The sequence below is a fragment of the Anthonomus grandis genome, chromosome 15, assembly GCF_022605725.1.
Source record: "Anthonomus grandis grandis chromosome 15, icAntGran1.3, whole genome shotgun sequence".
In the NCBI taxonomy this organism is placed as follows: Eukaryota; Metazoa; Arthropoda; class Insecta; order Coleoptera; family Curculionidae; genus Anthonomus; species Anthonomus grandis.
In genome coordinates, this window is record NC_065560.1 from 11425460 (window position 1) to 11453068 (window position 27609).

Sequence of the window (27609 nt, forward strand, 5' to 3'; positions counted from 1 at the left end):
AAAATGTCTAAGAAAGAAGAAAGGCAATGATGGCCAGATATTTTTTATTTACCTGTGATAAATGATGAAAGTTTCGTAATGGACTCCGATATCGTCAGCATTTTAAAACCTATTCCTTTAAGAAGAGATCGATATTTGTTTTCAAATCTACCTCAGGATATTAATTTAGAGTAGGTTGTTAATTTGTTTGTTATTTTTTTATTTTCTTTAAGAAGAAATGCTTTGTTTTTTTATTTGTTTCGAATTTATTTTAAGTTTCAACGTTGTAACACTTATATTAGAACAATATATGTATAAATTTGAAAATAAGTGTTTTAATTACACCACTAAGGTCTAAAAACACTTAAACAAAAACAAACGATGTTCGAAACCAAAGAATAATGGGTTTAAATTCGTTTAAATAGGATTTTAAGTCTGTCCAAAGTCCACCTCGAAAATAGAGGACTTCGGATAGAAGAAAACAAAAAAAATAAAATTCCCAAAAGGTGGTAGAATAAAAATAATAGTGGACATTTACAGGTTAATAATATATGTATCTGTACAAATTTTTGCAAAATTTAATTAAATTTATTAACGTAGCTATTAAAGAAAAACCTAAAAAAGTCACCTCACTTTACTGTACCGTCTCATAGATACGAGGGATTCTGGAGGCCGATATTTACAAAACGGTTTAATTAACAGTAGTTAAGCCATATATTTTTGAAATCAGAAAATTCGTCTTTTTTTAACTACGAAATCATATGCAGGGTGTTCTTTAATAAAAAACTAACCATCTGTCAAAATTTGACATTTCTAAAACAGAAAAAAATTACATTGGATTAAAAAATTTTAAGTAGTTTTGTATACAATTTTTTTTTTAATTTTCACCAAACCCCTGTAGAGATATTTAATATATGGGGAAAGACCCTGTACAAATAAACTGTAAAATAAAATATTGGTGGAAGCAACGATAGTATCTTCAATATACGTATCTTCAATATTATAAGCTTTAAGATTAACACTAAAAGGAGCAATATGGGAAGTGAAACTCTGATACCCAAAACAAAACACCCTGATTATGTTGCAAAGTACATATTCACTTCCCTTCCATTAAATTTAACTTCATAAATAATATTTGATGAATAGCAGTATGAAATGCTTTATACATTTATGCCCATAGCAAGACTGTAATGGCACGAATTGTAGACCTACCCTTTAAAGAACTTAGTGTCATTTAAACAGAACAGTTGCAAAAACTCTTTCTGTCTTTGATTAGGGCAAAGTTAATTGGGATGGGGTTTTCACGCAACCACTGAACCTATAGTGGGTTTGTTATGATTTAAAATCTGATTATTTCGTTCACGAAAGCTTGTGCTTATATCCTATATTAATTACATTTTAATTGATATTATCTTTTTTACGTAATTACTGATTAACGACATATTAAATATATTTTATTCAATTATTTTATAGCCATTTAGAGGTCTTTTATATGATTAAAACGTAACATGTATGCTATGGTGTCCCAGTTGTGGTTTGCCTAAAACTGGCCATCCTGTATAGGTATATAATTTGTAAATGTTTATTTAATACCCAGACAACACGAAGGGAGTTTCTAATTTTTAGTTTTTCATAAATATTTGAGAGGCCTTAAAAGCATTTTTAGGTCTGATAGCGGATATAAGTCAATAAAGTGTGATAAAATGGTGATTAAATGCGGCCCTATATGGAAAGCCTGTTTTTACGAGTGTTTAAGTGATGAGCTACGACATTCATTTCAAACAAATTGAAAACATACATCTAATATTTTTTTGTATTTACTTTTACCGAAATGCAAGATTTATATCATCAAGAAAATATATTTTTTCCTCCACATCAGCCGTTTATAACAAGGTAATAAAATGATCAAACTGCTAAAGAGAAACTATTGGAAATAATGTGCATAATCTAGCCTTAGAGAAAATATTTGTTATGGAAGATTAATAATATGGTTCTCAAAATATCGCAAAAAATATCATGATCATAATGCACCAAAAAGGATGGGGATGCTTAATTGACGTAAAGCATGTTAGATCAGTTAAAACAAATTTATTGCCTTCAGTAGAAAAACACAATTTTAGAATAATACCGAAGATATTAGAGAACTGAGACAGGGATATGTCCGAAAAAGCAGAGATTTTCGCTCTGCTAAGACCTATATCATGGACCACTCATTTCTGTTGACATACAATAGAAAATTTTGTGTAATATTTGTGTATAATATACATGCATTATAGCCACAATAAGCAGATGCATATTGCGCCATGTTAAATTTGTTTAAATTAAAAAAATATATCGTTATAGTATGAATTGATGCAATGAATTGATTTAGAGTTTTTTTTTCCAAATGCAATAGAGGGTTGTGAGTTAATAACGGATAAAAGGATGATATTTTTATATTTTATATTTTATTTTTCGATCGGGGCATATTTTGACATCAAATGTATCTATTATATAAATTTATTAAGTAGAACCTCCTGTATTGGCATTCTTCGGAAAATTCTGAACATGTTTAATAAATTACATTCCACATTCTTGAAATATATGTTAGCAAATGATGGAAATGGCCGCCATTAACAGCATTTCAAAACAGCAATTTTAATTCCCTACACCTCTGTTTGTGAATATTTGACATAGTCTTTAAATCATTGTCAATTATTTATACAATGCATTTAATTGAGACTCAGAGAATTGAAGTTAATTATGCTTGGCTTTGGTACGAAAACTGTGGAACATAACGAAGTTCGAAGAATCTTTAACAATAGATATCCGAACAGAGAATCTGTAAATCAGTTTATCTTGATCTTGGCAAACCAGTAAGCACTGACGTTCCTAATGATAAAAAACTGGATATCCTGGTTTCATTACATGAAAATCCGAACCTGTCAAGTACTCAGCTCGCTTTGGATAATACGCTTCATAGAACGACTGTAAGAAAATTATTAAAGAAGGAAAAGTGCGACGCTTATAAAATTTAACTCGAAAAATTCATCCATTATCCAAAAGATGCCGGTCATACACATTTATAAAAGGTAAAAACACAAAATCTACAGCATCACAGAAACATTTAATAAAATGACAAAGGTTACATGTTTCGCTCGACTAGAGCATCATCAGACCTATAATGATTAAGATGATGTAACCCGAAAAAAGGAAAATTCAACAAAAACTTACCATAACATACACAAAACATCTAACATATAAATAAACAAAGCTTACAATAAAGTGGCACTATCTATGTACAAAGAAATCAACTAAACAATCAAATCACCTCATACATTTCGAAAATCTAACCATCTTCTAAGAGTCTAGAATTATTTAAGGTTACTAAAAACTAGGTGGCCATCAAATTCAAACCTTTCATTTACACAGGACAGATCTGGGCTTTTAAAAGTTTTAGTAATTTCCATTGGCCCCAGCAAGTCTAGTTTTTTAATTTTATTGCACTGATAAAGTATTTTTATATTTTTTTTTCTAGATTCTTCCAGTTCTAAGAAACGAGTTTTGCCAGACCATGACCGAAAGAACCGATAATAGCAGAGTAATAGGACCATAATTCTTTAAAGGAACAATGCCACAACGTTATCATGACTTTTTAGTAGACGACTTGGATTCCAGCACTGGCGACACTGGATTCTGATGAAAATACCGTAAATATGCCAAATCAAGTGTTATGGTTTCAACAGGATAGGGCATCTTGCTGGCCAAGGGACTGGACTACCTCTACCATTCCATCTGTTAATATAAGTTGATTTAGGAAAGCCCGTACAGCGCGAAAGAAGTGGAGAAAGATTAGAACTTTTAATAATCTTGGCAGACCAGAAAGTACTGGGGTAGCTAATAATAAAAAACTGCATATCCTGGTTTCGTTACACGAGAATCCGTTTTATAGAGCATTGTAGCAAAATTATTAAAAAAGGAACAGTGGCACCCTTATAAAATTCAATTACTTTAAGAGCTACTATTTAGCAGATGATCCTGATCGCAGAAACGAACTTTGTCAGACTATTTATTTATTTGTTCATCTAATACATGAAACCTCATTAACAGTTTGAGTCACATTCATTACAAAGACCCAGGCATCAAAACATAAAAGGTATCAAAATTACTTATAAATACATTATCAAGATATAAGATTTAAAAGTTAAATTCACTAAAATGCAACCAAAAACTAAAAATAGAAATAAAGCGAGATTGACCGGAAAAATCTTAACTCACAAAAAAAACAACATTTATAATCAACAACAAAATTGAACAACATATATTACAAGGCAATACATTTTTTAAAACGAAGTAAAGTAATATTAAATATATCAAAATTGTATCTATTTAATAGCCTCACTTCACGGGTTGTAAATACCTTAGGTTGTTTTGTGGAAAGTAATATAGAAAGTACTGTAGACTATATAAAATACTAACTTTAATAAGGAATATTAATGTTAATCATCTCAGGAAACTTGGACAATCGATGATTTATGACTTTGTAAATAATGACAGCTCCCGAGAGAGTACAGCGGGACTTATGTGTCGGTAAGGATATACCAATATGATTCCGGCAATACAACTGAACAGTATTCCAAAACCAAGAAACAATAAGCCAATCTTATGGAATCAATTAAAAAATATGTACAATTCCTAATAACAAAACCAAGAAGTTTAGATGCCTTTATCGAAAGAGTGTTTATATGCTCAACAAATGTGGACTCTCTTCTATAAAACAACATTTACTTGCATTTAAGCAAAGTTTATTTTGTACACACCAGTTTTGTAGTTCAACTAGATCATCCAGCAATAATGCTTGGTCTCTAAGACTTGTATAAATATTTAATATCTAGACATGTAAGAGATTAAAATCAAATAATTAATTAAAAAAAAAGTAAAAAGCGAATTATCAGATAAAATAAACTAATTAAATGATTAATGAACAAGAGTTGAATACAAATTTATGCAAGTAATTGATTTTTAGTTTTTCCCAAACGATCTATAATAATAACTCGACATATTAAAATAAGTTAACTTTATTATTTTGTCATAAACTTTGCAGCATTTTTAAATCTAATAGATATTTATTTATCACTTTGCATTAATCAAATAGCATTAAAACCCAATGTAATATAGTAATTTACTAATATTCTACAAAGGTATCAAACAATTTAAAAAAATATATACTTACAACCATTTTATACATTCAACAACAGCAACAATATCCAAAAATAGTAATCCAACGAAACTAATCATATAAAACCATTTTTTCCTATTACTTGCCATTATGTAAAGACCATTGTAAGTCACCTTCACAAATGAAACTTCAAAGACTACATATTATAAAATATCAAGCCTCAAAATTTTTCGAAATTAAAGCGCGTATAAGAGCCGCGAGATTCGAACTGCGGGTGCTTCGATATCAAACTGAAACCGAGAATAGAGGAAGGTTTCGGCGAGACTCTGACATTAAAACGTTCCGATATGGCACTAGGATTAGTATAGATGGTTGGATCGAAAATGAAGAAGAAGGAGAAGATGGGAGATGAGATATAGTTAAGGAAGAAAGAGATAACTCACAAATGTGGCTTAAAAATTTGGCGAAAATGCTAGTGATAGCATAAAAGAAAGTTATAATTGTTTTAAACAATTTTTTGTTTTATATGCATTTTTATATATTTGTTTTTTTTTTCGTCATAATTTTTAAAAGTGTTAAAAATTAGTAATTTATTAGTAAATAGTAGTAAAATTTACGAGCTAAAAGTTATGAAAGAGGTAAGTACCCTAGAAGTAAGTACCCTAGAAGTGGATTCAACACGGCCACATAGAAGTGTTGGAGAGGTACTGGATATGGACCATTAAACTGTTATTAGTATTTGAAAAAAACATGGTTGCAAATGTTTTAAATATTCCAAAATTACGGAAATATTTTATAGAAATGTGTGAAACCATTGTTCGATATTGGTCTCGGGAAAATAAGCACAAAACTGTTCAATGGAGGTATGCCTCCATATATCGGGGAAATGAAACATTACATACGGCCTGTTCTCTAGTTGAGAAGTGGCTTCAAACGATGTCTAAGTCCATGTTAGAGGCGGTCGAAGTTGGCCAACGGGTTTTGGGCAACGGAATATCACTGAAGTAATCTTCCTAACAAAACTACATATAAAAGAGTTGGAAAAGGATGTCCCTCAGTTTCTGGCAAAAAGAGGGTGCTTAAAATCCACGGAGTGAAAAATCACTTAAACATATGATCACGGAATGTACAGAGCCTGTATAAGGCTGGCGAATATCGTCAGGGAAATATAAGTCAATTCTGTGGAGTATGTGGAACCAGATGGCCAGACTTTGGACAATGTAATATTGATAGAGCGACTTTTTACTATTCAGGCAATCACAATACGCCACCTAGACAGGGGTTACCATTATCATGAATAAAACTATAACTAAGAGTGAAACTGATGTACATTGATAAACATACACATCATTGAAGTATATGCTTCCACCATAGACAAACAGGAAGAGGAAATAGAATAATTTTCCGAGGATATCAAAAGACTACTAAAATATACCAAACGGCATAATCTGAACGTCATTCAGAAAGATTCAGTGCTAAGATAGACAGGAGAGAAGTAGTAGAAGGAATAGCTGGCCCTCTGGGGACTAGGAAAAAGAAATAACAGAGGAGACAGACTAATACAATTATGTCAAGAAAAACAGTTTAAAATCACGAACATCTGGTTCAACTTGTCTCCAAGAAGACTGTATACATGGAGAGATCCACGAGGCAATCCTGAAAACATTGCTGGGAACCAGATTGATTTTATCCTTGTCAACAAGAGATTTAGCACAAGCGTTACGAAGGCACAAATTTATCTAGGTGCAGATGTCCCAGCAATTTTTTTTTTGATAATAGGTCGAAAATAGAAATAGGTGTCTGTTCTCTAGTTGAGAAGTGGCTTCAAACGATGTCTTACTCTATGTTAGGGGCGGTTGGAATTTTGGGCAACTGAAAACCACTGAAGTAATTTTTCGAAGAAAACTTTTTTTGCAAAAAGAGGCTGCTAAGAATCTACTTTCTATCTTGGCAAAAAGAGGCTGCTAAAATTCCACGGAGTCTAAAATCACTTAAACATGATCACGGAATGTACAGAGCCTATATAAGGCTGGCGAATATCATCAGGGAAATGCAAAGACTGATACTGATAATATTGGGAGTATATAAAACCAGATGACTTTGGACAGTGTAATATTGATGAAGCGACTTTTTATTATTCAGGCAATCAAGATAAGCCTTCTAGATAGGGGGTTGCCATTATCATGGATAAAACTATAACTAAGAGTGAAACATGCATACCGTACAGTGATAAACATACAATTCATTGAAGTATATGCTTCCACCCTCGACAAACAGGAAGAGAAAATAGAATAATTTTACAAGGACATCAAAAGGCTACTAAAATATACCAAACGGCATTATCTCAACGTCATTCAGAAAGATTCAATGCTAAGATGGACAGGGGAGAAATAGTAGAAGGAATAGGTGGCCCTCTGTGGACTAGGAAAAAGAAATAACAGAGGAGCCAGACTAATACAATTATGCCAAGAAGAACAGTTTAAAATCACGAACATCTGGTTCTACTTGTCTCAAAGAAGACTGTATGCATGGAGAGATCCACGAGGTAATCCTAAAAATATTGCTGGGAACCAGATTGATTTTATCCTTGTCAACAAGAGATTTAGCACAAGCGTTACACAGGCACAAATTTATCCAGGTGCGTAAATTTAAACAGATTATTGTTATTATTATTATTCTCACAGCCAGTTAAGGCTCGCACTCCCTCTAACGGGGAGGAAGGGGGAGGGATCATTTACTTATCCCAGATACCTCCGATATCAAAAGGATTAAGCTCTGTGGTCTGTGGGAGGCCTTTTCGGTGCCCTTAAGTGACCTGAAATGTAGAGTTATCTCCTAGGAATTTTCGGGTGCTGCGAGCAGTTGCCAGTAGTACTGCCTTTTGCATATGCTTATATAGATGTTCGCTAGTTCCTAGTTGTTTAAGGTATTCCAGTAGACTCTTTGGTATTACACCCGTTGTCGATATAACAATTGGGATGGTCTGAACATTAGCCATTCTCCATTGCCTTCCGATTTGAATTTCTAGATCTCTGTATTTGGCGATTTTCTCAGTGTGTTTCTCTTGCAGATTATTGTTGTTTGGTATGGCTACGTCAATTAGAGTTGTTTTCCTGGAAATTTTATCTATTAAAATAAATTATCTATAAAATTATTTATCTATAAAATTATTTATCTATAAAATTATTTATCTATTATGCCTTACATGTTGATCGGTAAGTACACTGCGGTCCCAATATAACTTATATCGGTCATTTTCCACTACGGGTTCTGGAGTATATTTATAATACGGAACCTTCTCTGTTGTAATAAGTTCCAACTTCATTGCCAGCTCTTGATGTAAAATTATCCCAGCTGAGTCGTGTCGTTCTTTGTATTCTGTCGCTGCAAAGGCCTGACATCCTCCTGTTATGTGTTGGATTGTCTCTGATGTCTGGCATCCATACCTGCATTTGTCGTTTTGTACGGATGGATCTCTGACGATGTGCTTGAAATAATTTCTTGTTGGTATAACCTGATCTTGGATGGCGAGTAGTAAGCCCTCGGTTTCTGGAAACATCTTGCCTGATACCAACCAATAGTTCGACGAAGCAGTGTCGACATGATTTTGGCTAATCTCATCAGGATGCCGCCCATGAAGGGGCTTTTCCATCCAGATGCGGAGTTTTTTCTGGTCCGTATGATGGTAGCTGCGCGCTTCCTCGCTCTTAAGTTGTAGAGGAGTGGAATCGTCTATTTGATTTATTGCGCGATGCAGCGTGGAATTTTCTCCTTGCCTGTAAAAATAGGATCTTAAGTTAGTGATTTGTTTTTCAAGTTGTTTACCCAGATCTATTAATCCTCTTCCTCCAAGGTGGCGGGGAAGCATTGTTCTTTCAGTGGCACTTCGAGGGTAGTGGTTGTGCGTTTTAGTAAATAGGGTCCTCACTTTTCTTTGTAGCCTTTCTATGTCTGTCCTACTCCAATTAATCACCCCAAAAGAATAACTTAGAGCTGAACATGCGTAGGAGTTAAGTGCCTTAAACATATTTTTGCTGTTGAGATTGGTTCTCAAAACTTGTCTTACCCTTTTCACAAACTCGTTAGTCAGTTCGCATTTCATTGTTTGTTGTTCAATCGTTTGAGATTGTTTCATCCCCAAGTATTTGTAAATTTCGTGTTCGCCCATGGCCTCGATGGTCTGGAAATTCTGCATCTGATATTCTCCTTGCTGAATTTTTCCTCGGACTATATTAAGAGTACGGCACTTATCTAGTCCAAATTGCATGCCGATGTCGTTGGAGAACTCTTCTACTATATGCAGCATTTGGTTTAGCTGGTTCCTAGTTGCAGCCGTTATTTTTAAATCATCCATATACAGTAAGTGATTTAACTTTGCAATCTCGGTGTTATTATCTCGGATGCTAAACCCATAGTTGGTAGAGTTAAGACGGTTCGAAAGAGGGTTTATAGCAAGGCAGAATCATAATGGGCTCAGTGAGTCCCCTTGGAAGATTCCTGTTCGAATTGGAATGTTGTTTGTACTTACTGCGCTTTTACCCTGTACTTCAAGCTGGATCGTTGTTCTTCAACTTGTCATAGCGCTCTCTAGAAAAGACAAAGTATTACCATCAACTTTATACACTTTTAAAATGTTTATAAGCCATTCATGTGGTACTGAGTCGAAGGCTTTCTTATAGTCGACGTAGGCAGTAAAAATATTTCTCTTGTTGTGATATGCCTGGTTGTTGATGGCAGAGTCGATAATAAGTTGTTCTTTACAGCCCATAGAACCTTTAGCGCATTCTTTTTGTTATGCGCCTATGATGTTGTTTTCCTCACAGTGTTGATAAATGCGCTGTGTTAAACATGAAGTGATAATTTTATACAAAGTAGGTAGGCACGTTACCGGTCGGTACTTAGACGGATCTTGTGTGTTGTTCTGGTCTTTAGGCAGTAGATAGGTTACTCCTTGCGTTAGGAACGCTGGCATTTCCTGTGGGTTAAGAATAACGTGGTTAATTAATTCTGAGAGTTTAGGATGCATACTCCGTAGTTTCTTTAGCCAAAAGTTATGAACTCCATCTGGGCCAGGTGATTTCCAATTATGCAGTTTTTGGATAATCTGGTTGACGTCCTCGACAGTGAATGGTCGATGTTCCATCTGGCTATATTTATTACTGTTTTGTTTCTCTTCAGTAACCCAGCTTGCGTTGATATTGCATGTTCAGTTGCAAGTTGTTTGGCCCAAAAATCTTGAATTTGTTCTTTCGTAGGGTATTGCTTATCTGTGTGATCTGATTTTATTATTTTAGCTCTCTATAAAATTGTTTTTCGGCCTTTTCAAAACGAAGATTGTCACGTTTTCGGTTATTACTGGTCTTGTATCTTCGTAGGCGCCCTGAAAATAAGGAAAGTTTCTGTTTTAGAGTATCCAGGCATTGTTGAGCTGTATTATTTTCTGGTTCATGCCGAGTGTGGATGTTGTTTCTCTGCAAAATTTCATCAACTTTCTGTTTTAGTCTGTTTGTTCGTGTACCCCTCAGATATTCTGTTAGTTGGCCGATATCTTTTCGAAACCTCTGAATTTTTCGTTGAAGTCTGGTCTCCCATCGCGGTATCGGGAGCTCGGTTCTTGCAGAGTCATTGTGGGTCCTTATCTTCATCTTCATGGTTTTAGCAACGGCAGTTGCTGCGCTATATACTAAAAGGTGAAGAAATTGCATGCTATTAATATTTAAAAGATGAGGTGGAAGAATTTTGGTGTTTAAAAGTTCCATAATTTGACCTAGTTTTTTTGAAAAGTTTACTTCTGGAAGTTTGGGTCTTATCAGTGGGTTGGTTCCCTCAAATTCTAGCATCGCACTTGCCATTTCTGCAGATAGTTCGTGATATAGCTCAGAATTGTCCTCTTGGGTGTTTTCGGTAGTGTTAGGTTCCTGTGTGTTATTTAATACGTTTTCTATTACAGGTTGCTCCTCAGCTGGTTCATTTTTAGCGGGGTCTTGTTCGTTGTTAATTTGCCCTTGTATTTCTTCTTTAATGGTATTGAGTCTTGTCTCTGGAATTAGGTGATTACGCATTATTACCCGATACTGGTCTGTTACTCTCTGTTCGGTGACTTGGAGATGAGGATAGATTCTCCTAAATTCGGCATGTAAAGGTTGTCTGTAGCCGATCATTTTTCGTCCCAGGTTGGTCACTTTATAAAAGCTGCGCATGACGGTTTCATTCATCGCAGATGTCCATTTCATGCGCTGTCTTTGTAGTCCCGCCTGGGTGAGCGCTGGCTGAATTTCCTGCGCAGCACCTTCAGCGAGGGGGGCTCGTGATGGTGTTGGGCCCTCCTGGTCCTTTTGTTGTTGAAGAGGAGGAGGTGTAGTTTCTTGAATGATAGGTTGCCGCCTCCTTAACTCCCTGCCACCGACGGTCCGCATACTGTCATGTCCAACGCCGGCACCAGACATGCCCTGGCGATCCCCAGGCAGCGACCTTTCTCTGAGGCATCTTCCGCTTCGTTTCGCCATTTCCATGGGTGTACCACCATTTAACCCTGGTGGTCCAGGTTGTTCTTTTAGTCGCCTTTTACGACAGGCAGAACGTACCAGGAGGCTATTCTACCCCGGCCCCCCACGGGGTTTATTATTTATTATTATTATTATTATTATTATTATTATTATTATTATTATTATTATTATTATTATTATTATTATTATTATTATTATATATATCAGTCATACTACATTTAAAACACACCGACTTTATCCTGCTAGAGTTCAACGTCACTGAGTTTAAGTCACACCATGATTTTATCAAGTGCTTATCTATATCATCCAATTTTATTTTACGTAGAGAAGTATTTAAGCTGCAACAATATAGTGCATTAGCAACTATCATTAGCAAAAACAGTAAGCTTCCTGCTAACTGGGTCGGAAGGTCATTTATAAAAAAAAGAAAATGTGAAAAATAATGAAGAAAAAGTATCTGTATTTTCTTCATTTTACATCACTGCAAAATGTGTGTCTAACTAAACATGGTCAACTTTCCAGGCAACGGTTCTCCGAATTTCCTACGGCAACCCAATGTTTTTGAGAATATATTTGTTACGGATAAAACAACATGCTGTTTAGAAAATATATGCAATTGAGAAAATAATCACTATTCTATGATTCTGATAAACCAACCCACACCTAATAACTCAAATATACTTTCAGCATGAATTTTCTGTAAATATTTCGTGTGGCATTGTTGATGATTAGCTCGTCAGGCCTTTGAGCTGAAAATTGTTAAGAAACATATGTATAGATTTTGTAATATACCGGAAAAAGGGAACACTCAATAACTTTTTTACTTTTCAAGATAAACAAATGAAATTTGGTATATCATTAGAATAGTCAGAAGAGCATCTTTTGACTTATTCTATTATTTTTTGTTACTTCCGATTTAATAGGAAGTAATGATACTAACTTTTTATTTTAAATGTCAATACAAGAATGCGTCGAAACAAAGCCTCCTAGTCAAGAAATCAAAACCTTTTATGCTATTTCTATTAAATAAACGCGTTTATTTATATGACTTAATTATTTTCTTCTTATGGGCTTATTTATCAACCGATTTGAAAAATAATTATATCAAATTATCTGGAAAAAGAAACCGCGTTTTGAAAGTGGTTGTTCCCAATAATGTGCTATTTAAGTATAAAACAAAAAGTAGCAAATGCAGTATCATTATTCTCAGAATATTATTTTCTACCGAAATACGTAATAATATACCAAGTGTCCCATTTAAAATAAGAAAGTTAGTGTCCTAACGTGTCGAAAGTGACCTAAAACAACTGAATATGTCAAAAGTTGCTCTTATAATAATTCTATCGATATACCAAATTTTATTTCTTTATCTTAAATAGTAAAATAGTAATTAAGTGTTCCCTTTTTCCTGTATCACCCGGTATATGTAAATATAATATAAAAATTGTAATAAACAAATGTGAATATTAGAAGAATTTTTATTAAAATATCCTCATACAAACATTACACAAATACGTAGATTAGGGGCGGGAATTTTCGTTGGCCACCCCGTAAATTATTAACCCCATTAATTTCTCTTCATGGAGTTTCATAAAAGAACCAGAACATGAAGGAAATATTAGAACCTTTAAAAATATGTACTGGAAGAAGACCAAATGTCAATAAGAATTCAAATTGTTTTTACTGGAACATATTTTAGCATATAACTAGCGCTCTCTAAGAAAAATCTTAATATCAATCTTCCTACTTCAAGCACTTTCCATTTATTGTTTCTCATAATAAAAATATTACATTCAATCCATATTTTAAGAAAATTTTAATACTAAATAAATATCTGCATCTTATGGTAACACAACACCAATGAATTCCGTCACGTAGCAGTTAAGCAAATTAATAAAACCCTATTGGTAAATTTCTCATTGCTTAAGACAGGTTTAGTGCATATATAATTACCGCTCTTTTTTTAATTACCGTCTGTTTTGTGTGATTTTCTCAAACGTTCCACACTGGTGCGAAGAAAATGTTTTTCCTTTTGTTGGATGTACCACAAAGAATATTTGGTAAAATATAAACAAGTCTCTGTGATTAATGACTTAACTACATAAAATTGAGATTCATGCATCTCTTGTAAAATGTACATGTAAACAAGAAAGTATAAGTAACAATAGAAATATGGAGTTATTTTAAGGAAAGTTCATTAATCTTCTTAAATCGAAACTTTCGGGATAAGATGTTCCAAAAAAAGTTCCCATACGCATAAGCTCGGAGGTGCTCTGTTTTCAAAATACAGGTTTAAAATAAAAAGTTTTTTTATTACTAAAAGGCTACTTATTATCGTAAGAAAAATAAAATTAACGAAGGTTACCATTGATTTTGCGTTGAAACGGCCAATGTGATAGCTTTTCTGTTCAGGCCCGGATATACAAAAAATGTCGTCCTGTGCACTGCGAAAAATGCCGCCTTTTTTTAGGTGATTTTAGCTTGCGAAGTTAGGGTAGGTAAAATCGTATGCTGAGGTTTGTTATTTGTTGCTGATCAATTTGAATATTAGATTGCATATTATCTAAAACTATCATATTGAAATACTAGTAAAATCCTTATTTTAGAAATTCATTTGAATCCAATTAAATATAATTTGCTTTCTTCTTTTTTTTATCACGAAGGGAGGTTAAGACAAAAAATATATAAAATAACAGGACAAAAATACTTTTTATTAAGAATTGAAAGATGTAAAATGTTCTGTCATTTAATACAATTGCAAAATGGAGACGGATTTTTAAATACAGACTTATTTGATCATGTAGACAATGAAAATATTATTAACTGTTTCGAAAAACGATCTGACAGCTATAGAAATCTAAAGATGTATATGAGCGTGTCGTTTTCATCGAAAGACGCGTCTGACTTTTTGTGTTGCGAATTGTTCGATAATATCTTGGCAATTACTTCATACTTTTTATATTAATTCTACTTTACCCCTAGTGTAAGTCCAGAACTGTTTCTGTTGCCTAAATTTAACAAGATACGTGTTCTATTACCACACGTCATGCCAGAATTTTCCTTATAAATATTCCCCTTTAATTTATATTAAATAAACCTGTTTTTTTCTAAGCTTAGTCAACCTCTAGCATCAATCTTTCTCAGTCTATAATGTGTGACTTAAGCCACATGATAGTTACTAAGCGCAATTAATTAGTTGCAAGCATATACATATAAACCCAATACTGGCAACAGCGCGAAAAAAGTCAAGCTAAGAAAGAGAGACAGGTATACAGGGTGTTTCAGAACTATAGGATCAAACTTCTGGGGGTTGTTCAGTGCAACAGAAGAATCCATTTGAGTATAGGAACCGATGTCCGAAAATGCGCCACTACGCCACTATCAATCACGACCCTAAGACGCGATAAAATTTATAAAAAACATTAATTACCTAAATAGGATCTGCTGCATTTATTTTTACCTTTTGTACATGACACCATAACAACAATTGTTTAAAATCAACGCTTATCAATGTCAATTCTCAATGTCATGTTTAAAAATTTTATAGCTTACAATTTTTAAACATTTAGTGCTAATGGAAAACTTTACCAATCAAGAATTGGCGCATATGCATTTGGCATACGAAGCAACAAACTGTAATGCACGAGCAGCATCGCGGTTGTATCATGAACGTTATCCCGAACGACAGCATCCTGGATACAAAAAATTTATTGCGGTTCATCGGCGGCTCGCTGCGACAGGCATGTTTAAGACCAAGATGCATGATACTGGTGTTGCTCGAAGCGTAAGAACGGTAGAATTTGAAGAAGAGGTGCTTCAGCGAGTTGCCGATGAACCATCAAATAGCACACGTGACGTCGCTAAGAATATGAATACGAGTAACGCTTCTGTCTGGCGGGTACTACACGAGCAACAACTCCATCCTTACTACTTCCAGAAAGTTCAAGGTATGACTGCAGCCGATTATGATCCTAGAGTTCAATTTTGTCGATGGCTTCTGGATCACATCATTGCACAACCAAATTTTTTACGATGTTTTGTGGACCGATGAAGTTTTTTTCACAAGAGACGGTATTTTTAATAGTAGGAATAGCCATGTTTGGGACGAAGAAAATTCTTATGCAATTTTTCCAAGAAAACATCAGAATCGTTGGTCTGTCAACGTATGGGCAGGCATTGTTGATGATTATTTAATTGGGCCATACCTTCTACCGGAACGGATAACAGGACCTATTTATCTGCGTTTCTTTGAGGAAGTTCTCCCAGAACTTCTTGAAAATGTTTCACTAAACGTTAGACAGCAAATGTGGTTTCAGCATGATGGAGCGCCGGCTCACTTTGCTGTACAAGTACGCGAGTATTTGGCTCAGCGGTTTGGGTACCGTTGGATTGCCAGAGGTGGAGCAGTTTCTTGGCCTCGTAGGTCACCCGATTTAACGTCGCTCGATTTTTTCTTGTGGGGACATGTAAAGTCTTTAGTCTACGAAACTCCAGTAGAATCAGAGCTAGACTTAATTGGACGAATAACAGCAGCATTTGAAATCATTCAAAACGAGGATCAAATTTTTAGTGTAGTCCGCCGAAATCATGTGCGGCGTTTAAATCGGTGTATTGAAGTTGGAGGAAGACATTTTGAACAATTGTTGTGATGGTATCATATACAAAAGGTAAAAATAAATGCATCAGATCCTATTTAGGTAATTAATATTTTTTCTAAATTTGAAAGCGTCTTAGGGCCGTAGTGGCGTAGTGACACATTTCCGGACATGGATTTCTATACTCAAATGGATTCTACTGTTGCACTGAACAACCTCTAGAAGTTTGATCCTATAGTTCTGAAACACCCTGTATATTAGAGGAAGCTATAACGCATAAGTTTATTTCATAGTGGAATTTGCGCATGATTAATAATTTTTACCGTTGATTGGCCAAGGCTTAAAGAATCTTGATAAATGGGGCATGACCAGCCAATAGGAAATCACAATATAACTGCTACGCATATGAGAGTTTTCCACTACGAGATAGACTTATGACAAATTAACATTATGTTTGATATTGCTTTCTCTCTTTTATGGCTTTAGAAGTTACTCGCACTGGTAATGGGATGTCATGAGTTTTTGAATTTATAGGTATATTGGTGCTAGGGTAAAACCTCCTTGTCTGTGTTCACTTAAATATTGGTAAGAAGTAATTTTTTACGCAGGACTCAAAAATCCAATAATGTTTAAAATTACTTAAAAAACTTCATTTTGGAAGGCCTTACTCAAAGACGATAACATGATCAAGTATTGTTTTACGACTCTACTTTTATACTCCGCATATAGAGGAGTTGGCAAATGCCAGGTTTTTAGGACTAGTAAATAAAAATAGCAACGATCAATAATGTTATATAACTCACAGGTTTTATCAAAACTAGCTTTTTAGGATTTATCCTTAGTTTCCTTCTTTCGCTGGTAAGTACTACCGGTCCAATTCAAGTTCAATCGATATCATGCGCAATTCTGTGATGCGCACAGCTATGCTTACACGGTAAAGAATTATACCGACATTTGTTCTAAAATATCACTTAAAGTTAATAATTTTTTTTAAAAGAATTAAGAATATTCTGGACCTGCGTTACAGTAGTTTAAGAAATAAATTTCCAGACAATTTAATTTCATAGGAATTTACGCCAAGTGCATTAGCTGATCTAATATCTACGTCATTTGTCAAAATTGCGTAGGGTTATATTATATGTCATAACTGTTTGTTGAGTAATATTTTGTATACGAAATTATTTTATGGTGAACTTACTAGAAAACAATCAAAGGTATTTTTAAAATTTATTGATTTATAGTAGCTAGTAGTTTATTATTTGGTGTAGTCTATTTATAAGCATTATATTTTTTTCGCGCGGTTGGTCTCCTAATACGTCAAGGAAATGTTGGCTACAAAATTGTAATTATTAATAATTAAATATCAAGTTAGTAATATACAGAGGGAGAGAATATATGTAAGTAATTTTCAAAAAAATATGTAACTATGTAACACACTTTGTTATATTCATTATAAATCTAACCAATTTTTATTTTAATTAATGCAACGTTGCCGCTTATATGGAAAAATAGCAGAAACTCTGATTTCTTTTACAATAAATGACATTAGAAACAAAACATCATTTGGGCCAGATGGGCTTTTTCCATCCATATTGGGCGTTTTGTCCCTTTCTCATGTATTTTAAATCGTTTAAACCTTGTCTGAGGCACTAGAACTATAAGATGAATTGACAGAACCCCTTAATTTGTTATCTCTGATGATGGACTTGTTCTACATATGTCCGAAACATGTTGGATTAATAGTTTTTTAAATAAATTTATCAAAGGATGACCGAAACACTTTTAGTTACCCTTTAATAGAAATATATTCAAAACGATTTAAGATAGGTAGGGGAAACTGGGTAACAGTGAAACACTTTTTTTTTTTACTATAAGATCATTACTATTATATGTATAAACAAAATTTTTTAATGACTGTATTTTTACATCCTTTTATTAACACAATATATATAGAATTTAGCAGTACCTGTTTTAAGATCTCTAAATTTGACACATAAAATTCAGTTGTCATTTGTCTGAGTGTTACCCATGCATGGGTAACAACAAGACACTAGGGGAGGGTGGGCCACCATGAGACGGAAAAAGTTTTTTAAAATTAAAAAATATAGTTTTGTGTAAATGTTAGGTTTTAAAGAATGATATTTATAATCATGTTAATCTTAAAACTAAACATTAAAAAAAGTTTTAAATTAATAGTTTTGCGAGTTAATTTTACAACATTCTTTTTTTTAAAGATGTATCATGGAGGCCCCGAAAAGTGGGCCAGCATAAGACTTAAGACATATGTGAAAAAAACAACATGTTTGTTACAAAACTTTATTAAATGGCGGTTTTGACAACTAAAAATATGTACTTAAACGAAAAAAACACAAAAATATAAGATTTGTCAATGTAAAATATCCAAAAATCAATTTAGTAAGATTCTTTAAATCCCTAAATGTAAAAATCGCGTATAAGACAGTCAATAATTTAAAGAACCAATTAGTCAGTAGAGTGGACAAGGCAGGCATCCTTTCTAAATCAGGAGTTTACTCTTTAAAATGTGACGATTGCAACGCAGTATACATTGGCCAGTCTGGAAGAAAAATCTCTACACGCATTAAAGAACACGTAGCGCTTTTTGAAAAATTAAAAAATACCAATGTCAGTGATACCAAATCAGCGTTTTGATCAAACATTTTCCTTGTAGTCACTTTCTTCAATTTACATTGGCCAACGTGTTAAGTTGTTTTAGCATTAGGTCCGTATAGCCGATAGGTTTTTACACTTATACTTTCTAACCTTGTTGTACCGGGTTCGATTCTCGACCGACTTTTTATTTTTTATTTTCGGCTTTGTACAATTTATAACCTTAAAATTATTGTTTATTTATGTACTGTAAGTGTGTGGCTTCTAAAGGTTTTTATTGTTTTATGTAAGTTTTTAGTTTTGTTTAAGTAGTATTTTTATTTTAGGCCTGATGATGCTCTAACTAGAGCGAAACACGTGTAGCCCGTTTAGTTACATGTTGTGAGACCGTGACTTTGTGTTTTTATTTGTTTTTCGTCAATAATGTAAAATATGCCAAAAATCAAACAATCATTTATTTTTCTTGGTAAAAAAAGAACTTTAGCGTAAATTTATATTACTAAACTGAATTTCGAATTTTAAATATTCCTATAAACGTTTTGTTTTACCCATATGAGATGGTGGCGGTAAAATCATTTTAACGTAATTTAAAGGAACCATTCCTACATTAGGTTCCAAAGGATATACCAAGTGTCCGCTGAATTTTACCGACTTCCGCAAAAACTTTACTTCTACTTCATTGCTGGAACTTTCCAGATTTATCCCTTTTCCAACATAGAATATATTATCATTTTTGGCACTAAATGACACTAATACAAAGTCGTCAGGTTTGGGATTTCGATCCAGTTCTTCAAATGCTGAAGGATCAGCTTCGGGAATCCAGTCTGTTGAATCCTGGTCGGAGTCGGCAAAAGATAAACTTCCATCTTCCTTAGACGAAAATATATCATTGAAATCAACCTTCTTTTGTTTTGCAAATAAATTCCGGGTGGCAGCTTTTTGTTTATCATCCTTGTGTTTTCTTTCTAATTTGTCTTTTTCAATTTTTTCCTGGTATTTTTTTTCAAACATATTTTTCTTACGCGTATCAGTGGGAATGCAGCTGGTAATTTTCTACGTTGACTATTAGAAACCTTTCTCACTCCTGCTTTTGGGTATCCCTTAAATATTTCTGGACTTATAAAACAATTTCAATTTTGGTGACTGATCATTAAGTGTATCATTGGTAACTGTCTGAGCTACTTTAGATGATGTTGATGAAGTATTTTCATCCACGGTGGAAACTTCTGTATTGTTAATATTTAAAATTTCTCTATCGGTAACAGAGGTGCACAGGAAATCGTCATCTGTAAAGACATTTCTGTCAAAAGGGTAAATTCCGGCCTTCTTGAAGCCTGATTTTATATTGGACGGAGTCATAGACCGTTCGAATACTATTCCAACATAAGCAGCAATTTCGTAAATAGATAACGGATTACCCGGATGATGCAAAAGCCAAGAGTCAACTGCAGTATTATAATTCGCCTTAAATGGCGCAAATAATGATATGTCCAGTGGCTGCAGTCTATGACTACAATGTGGTGGAAGTGTGACTGGAATGACTCCATTGTTCTTAGCCAAATTCAGAGTTTTAATCCCAAGGTGGCTCTCATGATTGTCCATGATTAAAATAGTGGAATTTTCTTTGGACGACCCACTATGTCTAATAAAATGTTCCATAACAGACGGAAATAATTCGGAGTTCATCCAACCTAAAGTAGAAGCCAGTCCTAATGTTCCTGCCGGTGCCCCGTTTAACATATGATTTTTAATTTTTTTTCTGGGAACACCATTATTGGGGGCAGTGTATTACCAGTAGCACTTATTATGCAACATGTTGTAATCAAAACTCCTCGTTTTCCACTAGTACATTGACTTACTTGTTTGATACCTTTCGACGACAGAACTTTTTTTGGTTTTTGAACAGTTGTTGTTCCAGTTTCGTCTAGGTTATAAATCCGTGTACCATCAGAAAACTTCTCAGACCGACTATACGCTTTTTCAAGGTTGTCAAATAATAAATTTATGATATGTTTGTTAAACGAAGTTGCTCTTGAAAGACTACATCCTTCTGGTTGACGTATGCTTAATTCTTTTGCATGTCTTTTGAAAAACCCTGTAACCAGTCGATCCCAGCAGATTTATTCTTATTCCAAGATAACAGAATGTTTTTTTATTAATTTGGGCCATCTCATATGCCAAAACACGGGTATCTTTTATAGTTTTCCTATAGCACATTTTCGAACATTTAATAATGTAATTGACTAAATCCTTTTCTTCCTCTTCATTAAAAACCAGGCGATGCTTATAATTGCTTTTCATTGAAACAATGTCATTGGGATTGGCTTTATTTTGTTCTATTTTAATGTACCTTTGCAACGTTTGAAACGATAAATTGTTTTCTTCTGCAGCTTTCCTAAGAGACAACTTAACTCCATTTATTCCTACTAAAACTGCTGCTTGCTGAACCGCTCTTTTTATATTTTCTTCTTTAAAGGTTCCTTTTTGGCTCTTTCTTGTTCGTCCTCTTGACATCTGCAAAGGTAAAACAATATGCTAGCAGTAGTACACACTAGGTTATACACTACTACATTTTTCATTCAAATAAATTGTCTTATTGTGACCCATTTGTATATTTAGGAAAAAATATTATTATTATACAGTAAAACTAAAGTTGTCTTTTAAAAGTTACATTTAAAAATTAGCTAAAACGTCAATTTACAAATGCATATAACTGTCTTACCTTTAGGGTTTATAGATCACTCAAAAAAAAACGTATCAAAACAATACATGAAAAAAAAATCGACCTCGCCATGTGCACTTTCCATAAAATCTGAAAGACGACTGATCCTTGATCCAGCGGCGCGAAAAAATGTATATTCAGGTCATGCGCTTACAGAATAGTATATTGTGCGACCGATAGATGGCTATTGCGTAAACGACTGAAAATATAAAGATGTCTCATCGTTGCCCATGTCTCATAGTGGCCCACCCTACCCTATATGTAATTGTCCAAATATTAGTGATTAAAACAAAATAAGTCCAACTTAATTTATTTCAATTTTGATTTTAAACAGTACATCAAAGGAAATTGTGGCTTTAAGCTTACTTTAATTTTTAAAGTAAGAAAACATGTTTTAAAAGGAGATATTCATTAAATTAAAGTTTAATTCAAACGAAAAAAATGAATTTTGTGTGAAAAGTAAAATTTTGAATCAGTCTTTTGGCTTTTCCTCATAAAACTAATATTCGCCTCATTTGTCTCAACAGGCTTTGATTTTGTGTTTTCTGGTTTAAATTCAACCAGAACATAATCCACAACCTCTGGGAATTTTGACAGATGTTCAAATGCTGTGGGATCCACTCTTGGATCCACTTCAGGTTCAAGATGTTCAGATGATGCATCAGAATGCCATTTTTCATCATCTTCATCACTGTCCTGAATCTTTCGCTTTACACTTTTCTTTTTTTGTACTGAGCTTGATGGTATTGTTTTTTAGCCTTTCATCCAGCTCAATTTTTTCGGGAGCATCCGTAGGTATCATGCTTTTTCCCTTTCGTCTACCTTAGGATGTCTCTTTTCACGGCTCAGCTTTAGGAAACTGGCGAATTTCTTCCAGGGTTATAGATCTATTTGCGTTTAGTTCAGTTTGATCATCAATTGGTTCCCGAGGAGGAGTTTGATTACCCAGTTCTAGTTGAGGTCTATCAGTGACTGAGCATGGCAAAAAGTCAATATCTATAAATATTTCTCTGTCAAAGGGAAATATTCCGCATTTTTTAAAAGCGGAGGTAATATTTGCTGAAGTCATTGCTTTTTGATATGCTTCCCCCACACAACCTGCAACTTGATAAATGGTAACTGGCTTTCCAGGATGATGCATCAGCCAGCTATCTATAGAGGCATTATAAGCAATATTGAAAGGCTTAAGAATGCCAACGTCTCTGCATCTTATTGGTCGACTGTGGTGAAAATATGACAATAGTGACGCAATTTTCCTTAGCAAGATTGATAACCTGGACGGATAGATGACTCTCATGATTGTCATAAAGTGAAAGACATAGCTTCAACTGCCCTTTTCATAGTTTCCTCGGAAAATGTTCCATAGTTTGTTTTCCTTGGTGGATTCCTCGGCATTCTGAACACTTTTTTTATAAAAGTCTAAAAAAAAAGAAGCGAATTCTGTATTTTTTAATAATATCTGGGTAACAATGAGACATGTCTCAATGTACCCCGTCTCACTGTTACCTATTGCCGCTAAAGCTAAAAAAAACATCATAACCCTAACCTCAAATTTCTTTTGCTCTATTAGGGCCAAATTATGGACCGGCAGGTAAAGTGTCTGGAAAAGTTATCCTGCTGGTAACATTAAAAATTGAATTATGAACTTCTTGTTTGTCTTACCAGCGGGATGATTCTTGTTTACTAGTAGAATAAGTTAATAATAGGAAAAAGCAGCGCATAAAAGGTTTACCAGGAAATTTATAACCTCAAATTTTTCAAAGAGTTGGAGCTTGCAGAAGCTAGTTTTGCAAGAAGTTTATGTATAATATTCTAAAGTTTGTTCTTAATCTGTATGAGTATTTTTTTATTTTTCATCTGGTTAAATCTCTCTTTATTTAATATGATAATGCTTGACTTAAGGTTACACCCTTCCCTCACCTGCCACTCTTTGCTGGCTATGCCACTGTTATATGGCTGAGAAATGAAAAGAAAACATACATCTAAGAAATCCCATCTAGTAACGTCAAATTTGATCCACCATAATAATAATAATAATAATAATAATAATAATAATAATAATAATAATACTAATAATATATATTGAGCAGATAATACATTCATACATTATAACATTACAAAATATAACTGCTTAACCGCTAAGAACACCCAATGCACAATGGTATTTTAAAAATACTGTGTGTGCATTTCCTGTCTATCCAAATTAATTAATTGAAATAAAAACAATTTTTACGAAAATAATATATAAACAAAAGTAATTCAAAAAATAAAATAGAATTAAATTAAATTAGGGGAAAGCAAGGGGAAAAACAGGAAGAAAAATAAACAGTACTATGTGTATCATACTAACCAAGTGATGTTATCATCTAATATCCAGTAGTGGATTCTACTTTTAACTTTGTTATAGGGTTTAATTCTGAGTTCTACAGGAAGTTGATTATGGATTTTTGCTGAGGTTAAAGTTTTTTGACATTTAGTTTTTGTGGTCTTTGGGATAGTTACATTCTTATTTAAAGCTTGTCTAGTATTCTAATAGTGAGATATGAAATGCAAGTAGTGTGGATTTTTACACAGAAGCCTAACCACTGCTTTCAAGAAAATTTGATTTACTTGCAACAATTTAGCTTCTCTAAATAAAATATCCGAGGAATACAATTTTGGTTTGTTAAACATTACCTTCAGAACATATTTTGGGTAATCATAAGAGGTTTCAGGATGGTCTTACTTGTTCCGCCCCATGCTGTTATGCAATAGTTTATAATTGATTCAACCAGAGCTTGGTTGAATAAATGGTCGTAAGGGTCATTTTTTGCATAAATTGTCTTAATTGACGAAATTTATAAATAAGTTTCCGAACTCGAGTGGAAATATACTCAACATGGTGGCGCCACTTTAGATTTTCATCCAAAATAACACCTAAATATTTAACCTTGGTCTGCCTTTTTATTTGCTGGCTGCAAGAACATTCAGTTATGCCACAGTCGTTTTCGTGTAATGTGATCTCTTTTAATGTGCTAGATGTTATTGAATCTACAGAAAAGCATAAAAGGCTTGACTTTTTTGAGTTAAATAGAGTGTTAAATAATTTAAACCAAGCCAAGTTTTGATTTTCATGGAAGACTGCGCAACAGTCTTTACATCCTTCTAAGACTTTTCCTTAATCATTATTGCGGTATCATCTGCAAAACACACCATGCCGACATTAGGTAACAACAGCAACAACTTATTAACATATATAGAGAACAATACCGGTCCAAGGACAGTTCCCTGTGGCACACCATATTCTACCAACCTAAGCAAACTGACATATCCATTTATTTTGGTGCTTTGTGTTCTTTGGTTAATGTAACTTTCAAACAAGCTGTAAGGGATCCCTCGAATCCCAATATTTTCCAGTTTTTCTAGCAGAATATCATGTGTCAGTGTCAAACCCTTTGCTGAGGTCCAGAAATATTGTCATGCACCTCTCGTCACAGTCGAAACACTTTCCTATCTATTCTATAATACAATTCACTGCATCTGCTGTACTTTTATTTTGTTTAAATCCAAATTGAAATGGTGACAAAAAATCATTTTTTTCTGAAAACTCGTTAAGTCTAAGATTCATGCATTTCTCTATGATTTTTGAAAGACTACTGGTTAAAGCCGTAATGGGTCTATAATTACTAATAATTTTTTTATCTCCCGATTTATGCAACGGGGTTACAGTGGCATATTTGAAAATTGAGGGAAAAATACCAGTCTCAAATACTAAATTTACAAGATGTAGAATTGGTTTAATAAGGTGTTTATGATACTTTTTTAAAAATAGTGCAGGTATTTCGTCAGCCCCGGATGCTGCATTAGTCTTAAGAGTGCTTATTAATTGAATTAATTCATATTCCGTTATAGGTTTAAGATACATAGAGTTTCCATTTGGATTATTTTTTGGGTTTAAGCTGGCCTGTCTTGGATTTTTAATTTTACCTGCCATAATTTTTCCAATTGTGCCGAAATAGGAATTAAAAGCATCTATAATATTATCATCTCCTGCAATTTCACCACCGCAGCTGTTGTCAATTACAGCTGCATATTCGCAGACCGATCTTGTTCTCTCATTGGTTGCTTCTTTGACCACCTTCCAGACCTGTTTTATGTTATGTTTATTTTCCGCGAGTTTGTTAGAGAAATAACTATTTTTTGTAGTGTTAATTAATCTTGACAGGTTATTACGATAGTCTTTAAAGGTTTTATTAGTTTCATTAGTCTTAAGTATAGCACTTTTCTTTTTTAATTTGTCTCTCGTTCTAATAGATTCAATTATACCGAGAGTAATCCAGGGTTTTAATTTATGATCTTTACATTTAATATATGAGTTGCCGCTGGCGTTTTCGAAAATTATTTTAATTGATGTTACGAAATTAGTAGCACATTTATCAGAATCATTGGAACTAAATATTTGTTCCCACGTTTCATTCTCCAAAGCCCTTTCTACTTGATCATAGTCGATTTTTTTCACACTTGTATTTTTACTACATATAGATTCTCTTTGTAATAATATAAACCATATTCTGTCACTTACTATTATCATCATATCTTGAAGGCAGTCCCTTAACACTCAGTGTTATTTAATTATAAATTATAAAAGTTTCTAAAAAGCTGTGTACTGTGATTCACTGGCAAATGTCTGGTGGGATACTTACAATTAGCAAAAATGCAAATACGTATTAATACTAGTACTAACAAAAATAATATCGGATTTGACACAAAACAAGTATACAAGTACCAATAACTATTATCAGAAATTAAAAACCAAACACTTCCATTATTTTTGTTTACGTACTTCATTTATATTCTCAGGACCGGATATAACACTAATCATTCTTTTTTTCTTAAGATTATTATACTGGCCACAACAATTGTTCCAAACTGTAAACCTGCTACCAGAGACAACTGTTGGTTTTCTCTGCTGCTACTTAACAACAGGTTAAAATTTGGTTCATAATTCCTTCTACAGCTATTGGTAGGTTTACCGAGAGGATAGAATTTATCTGCTTGATAACACACAGGAACTTTACCAGCTGGTCCGTAATTTGGCCCTGATAACAGGAACTTTACCAGCTGGTCCGTAACTTGGTCCTTAAACTGCCTTATTCTGTTAGCTAATCTACACATAACTTTATGGTAATACTAACAAACTGCTAAATATTTAACTTAATTTTACAAAAAGTCTCAACTTACCTGTTGATATTTACTTTTTGCACACGAAAGCCAGACCACACGAAGTCCAGTCAAAAGATGGCACGTACTTCACGTGCCATCTTTTGACTGGCCAAAGAACCGGAGCAATTTCGAATGTCTTACTGTTACCCAGTTTCCCCTATACACATTATTAAACAAAAGTTACTAAAAACTTAATGGAGAATCTAAAAATTAAAAGACAGGTGTTTTCTATTTAAAAATATAAAATATAATATCTTATTTCGTTTTAGGTGGGTCACCCTGTGCGTGAACTCCATATTAGTTGCCGCCAATTTATAAAATCCGAGAACGCAGGAGTTGTGTACCACAAATACTAGTCCGCGTCCCGTAAAATGCTCCTTATTTGAAATTTGTATATACAAAATATATTGACTTCCTAATAATTTCTTTTATATTTTCTCTTATATTTAATAATGTGGAAAAAATATGTGCACAATATAAAAAAATATATATTAAGTTAAAACCTCTTTTAAGTCTCAAGCTTGTTGTATATCTCTACAAAGAATGAATTTTTCGTAAAAAGATAATTAATAATTAGCGCTATAATAATTATTATATGTTCCTATATATAACTCCCAAAGAATTTTACTTAAAATTATTCATATGATTAACAATTAAGGAATAAACCGAACGACAAAACCTTAGGAGAACCGCTTTGCTGTTCAACCTGACTGCTTCGAAAAAGATAAAAATATTTTTAAAGTTAAAGTGTTGCCACTTTCACATTAAACTAGTAATGTATTCGATATTTTTTAAAAGACACCTTATATATATGTATGT

At 33.6% G+C, this 27609-nt stretch overlaps 2 protein-coding genes across 3 annotated transcripts in view; one reads left to right on the forward strand and one right to left on the reverse strand.

Moving 5' to 3' along the window:
• The window catches only part of LOC126744926 (protein Wnt-11b-1-like), a 35996-nt gene extending 26328 nt beyond the window's left edge, over positions 1 to 9668 (reverse strand). Inside the window, exons 1-2 of one of the 2 annotated variants that reach the window (XM_050452520.1) lie at positions 8343 to 9100; positions 5192 to 8250 (exon numbers count right to left, since the gene is read on the reverse strand). In XM_050452520.1, coding sequence (XP_050308477.1) covers positions 5192 to 5286 — 95 coding nt within the window. In that variant the 5' untranslated portion in view covers positions 5287 to 8250; positions 8343 to 9100. Of the gene's footprint in view, positions 1 to 5191; positions 8251 to 8342 lie in introns of those variants that run through there. The other variant, XM_050452519.1, reaches the window with a different exon arrangement.
• A 7704-nt stretch (positions 9669 to 17372) lies between these two features.
• Positions 17373 to 27609, forward strand: part of LOC126745043 (uncharacterized) — a 34281-nt gene continuing 24044 nt past the window's right edge. The window contains exon 1 of the mRNA XM_050452725.1: positions 17373 to 17452. The gene's annotated coding sequence lies outside the window, so the exon portion shown is untranslated. The remainder of the gene's footprint in view (positions 17453 to 27609) is intronic.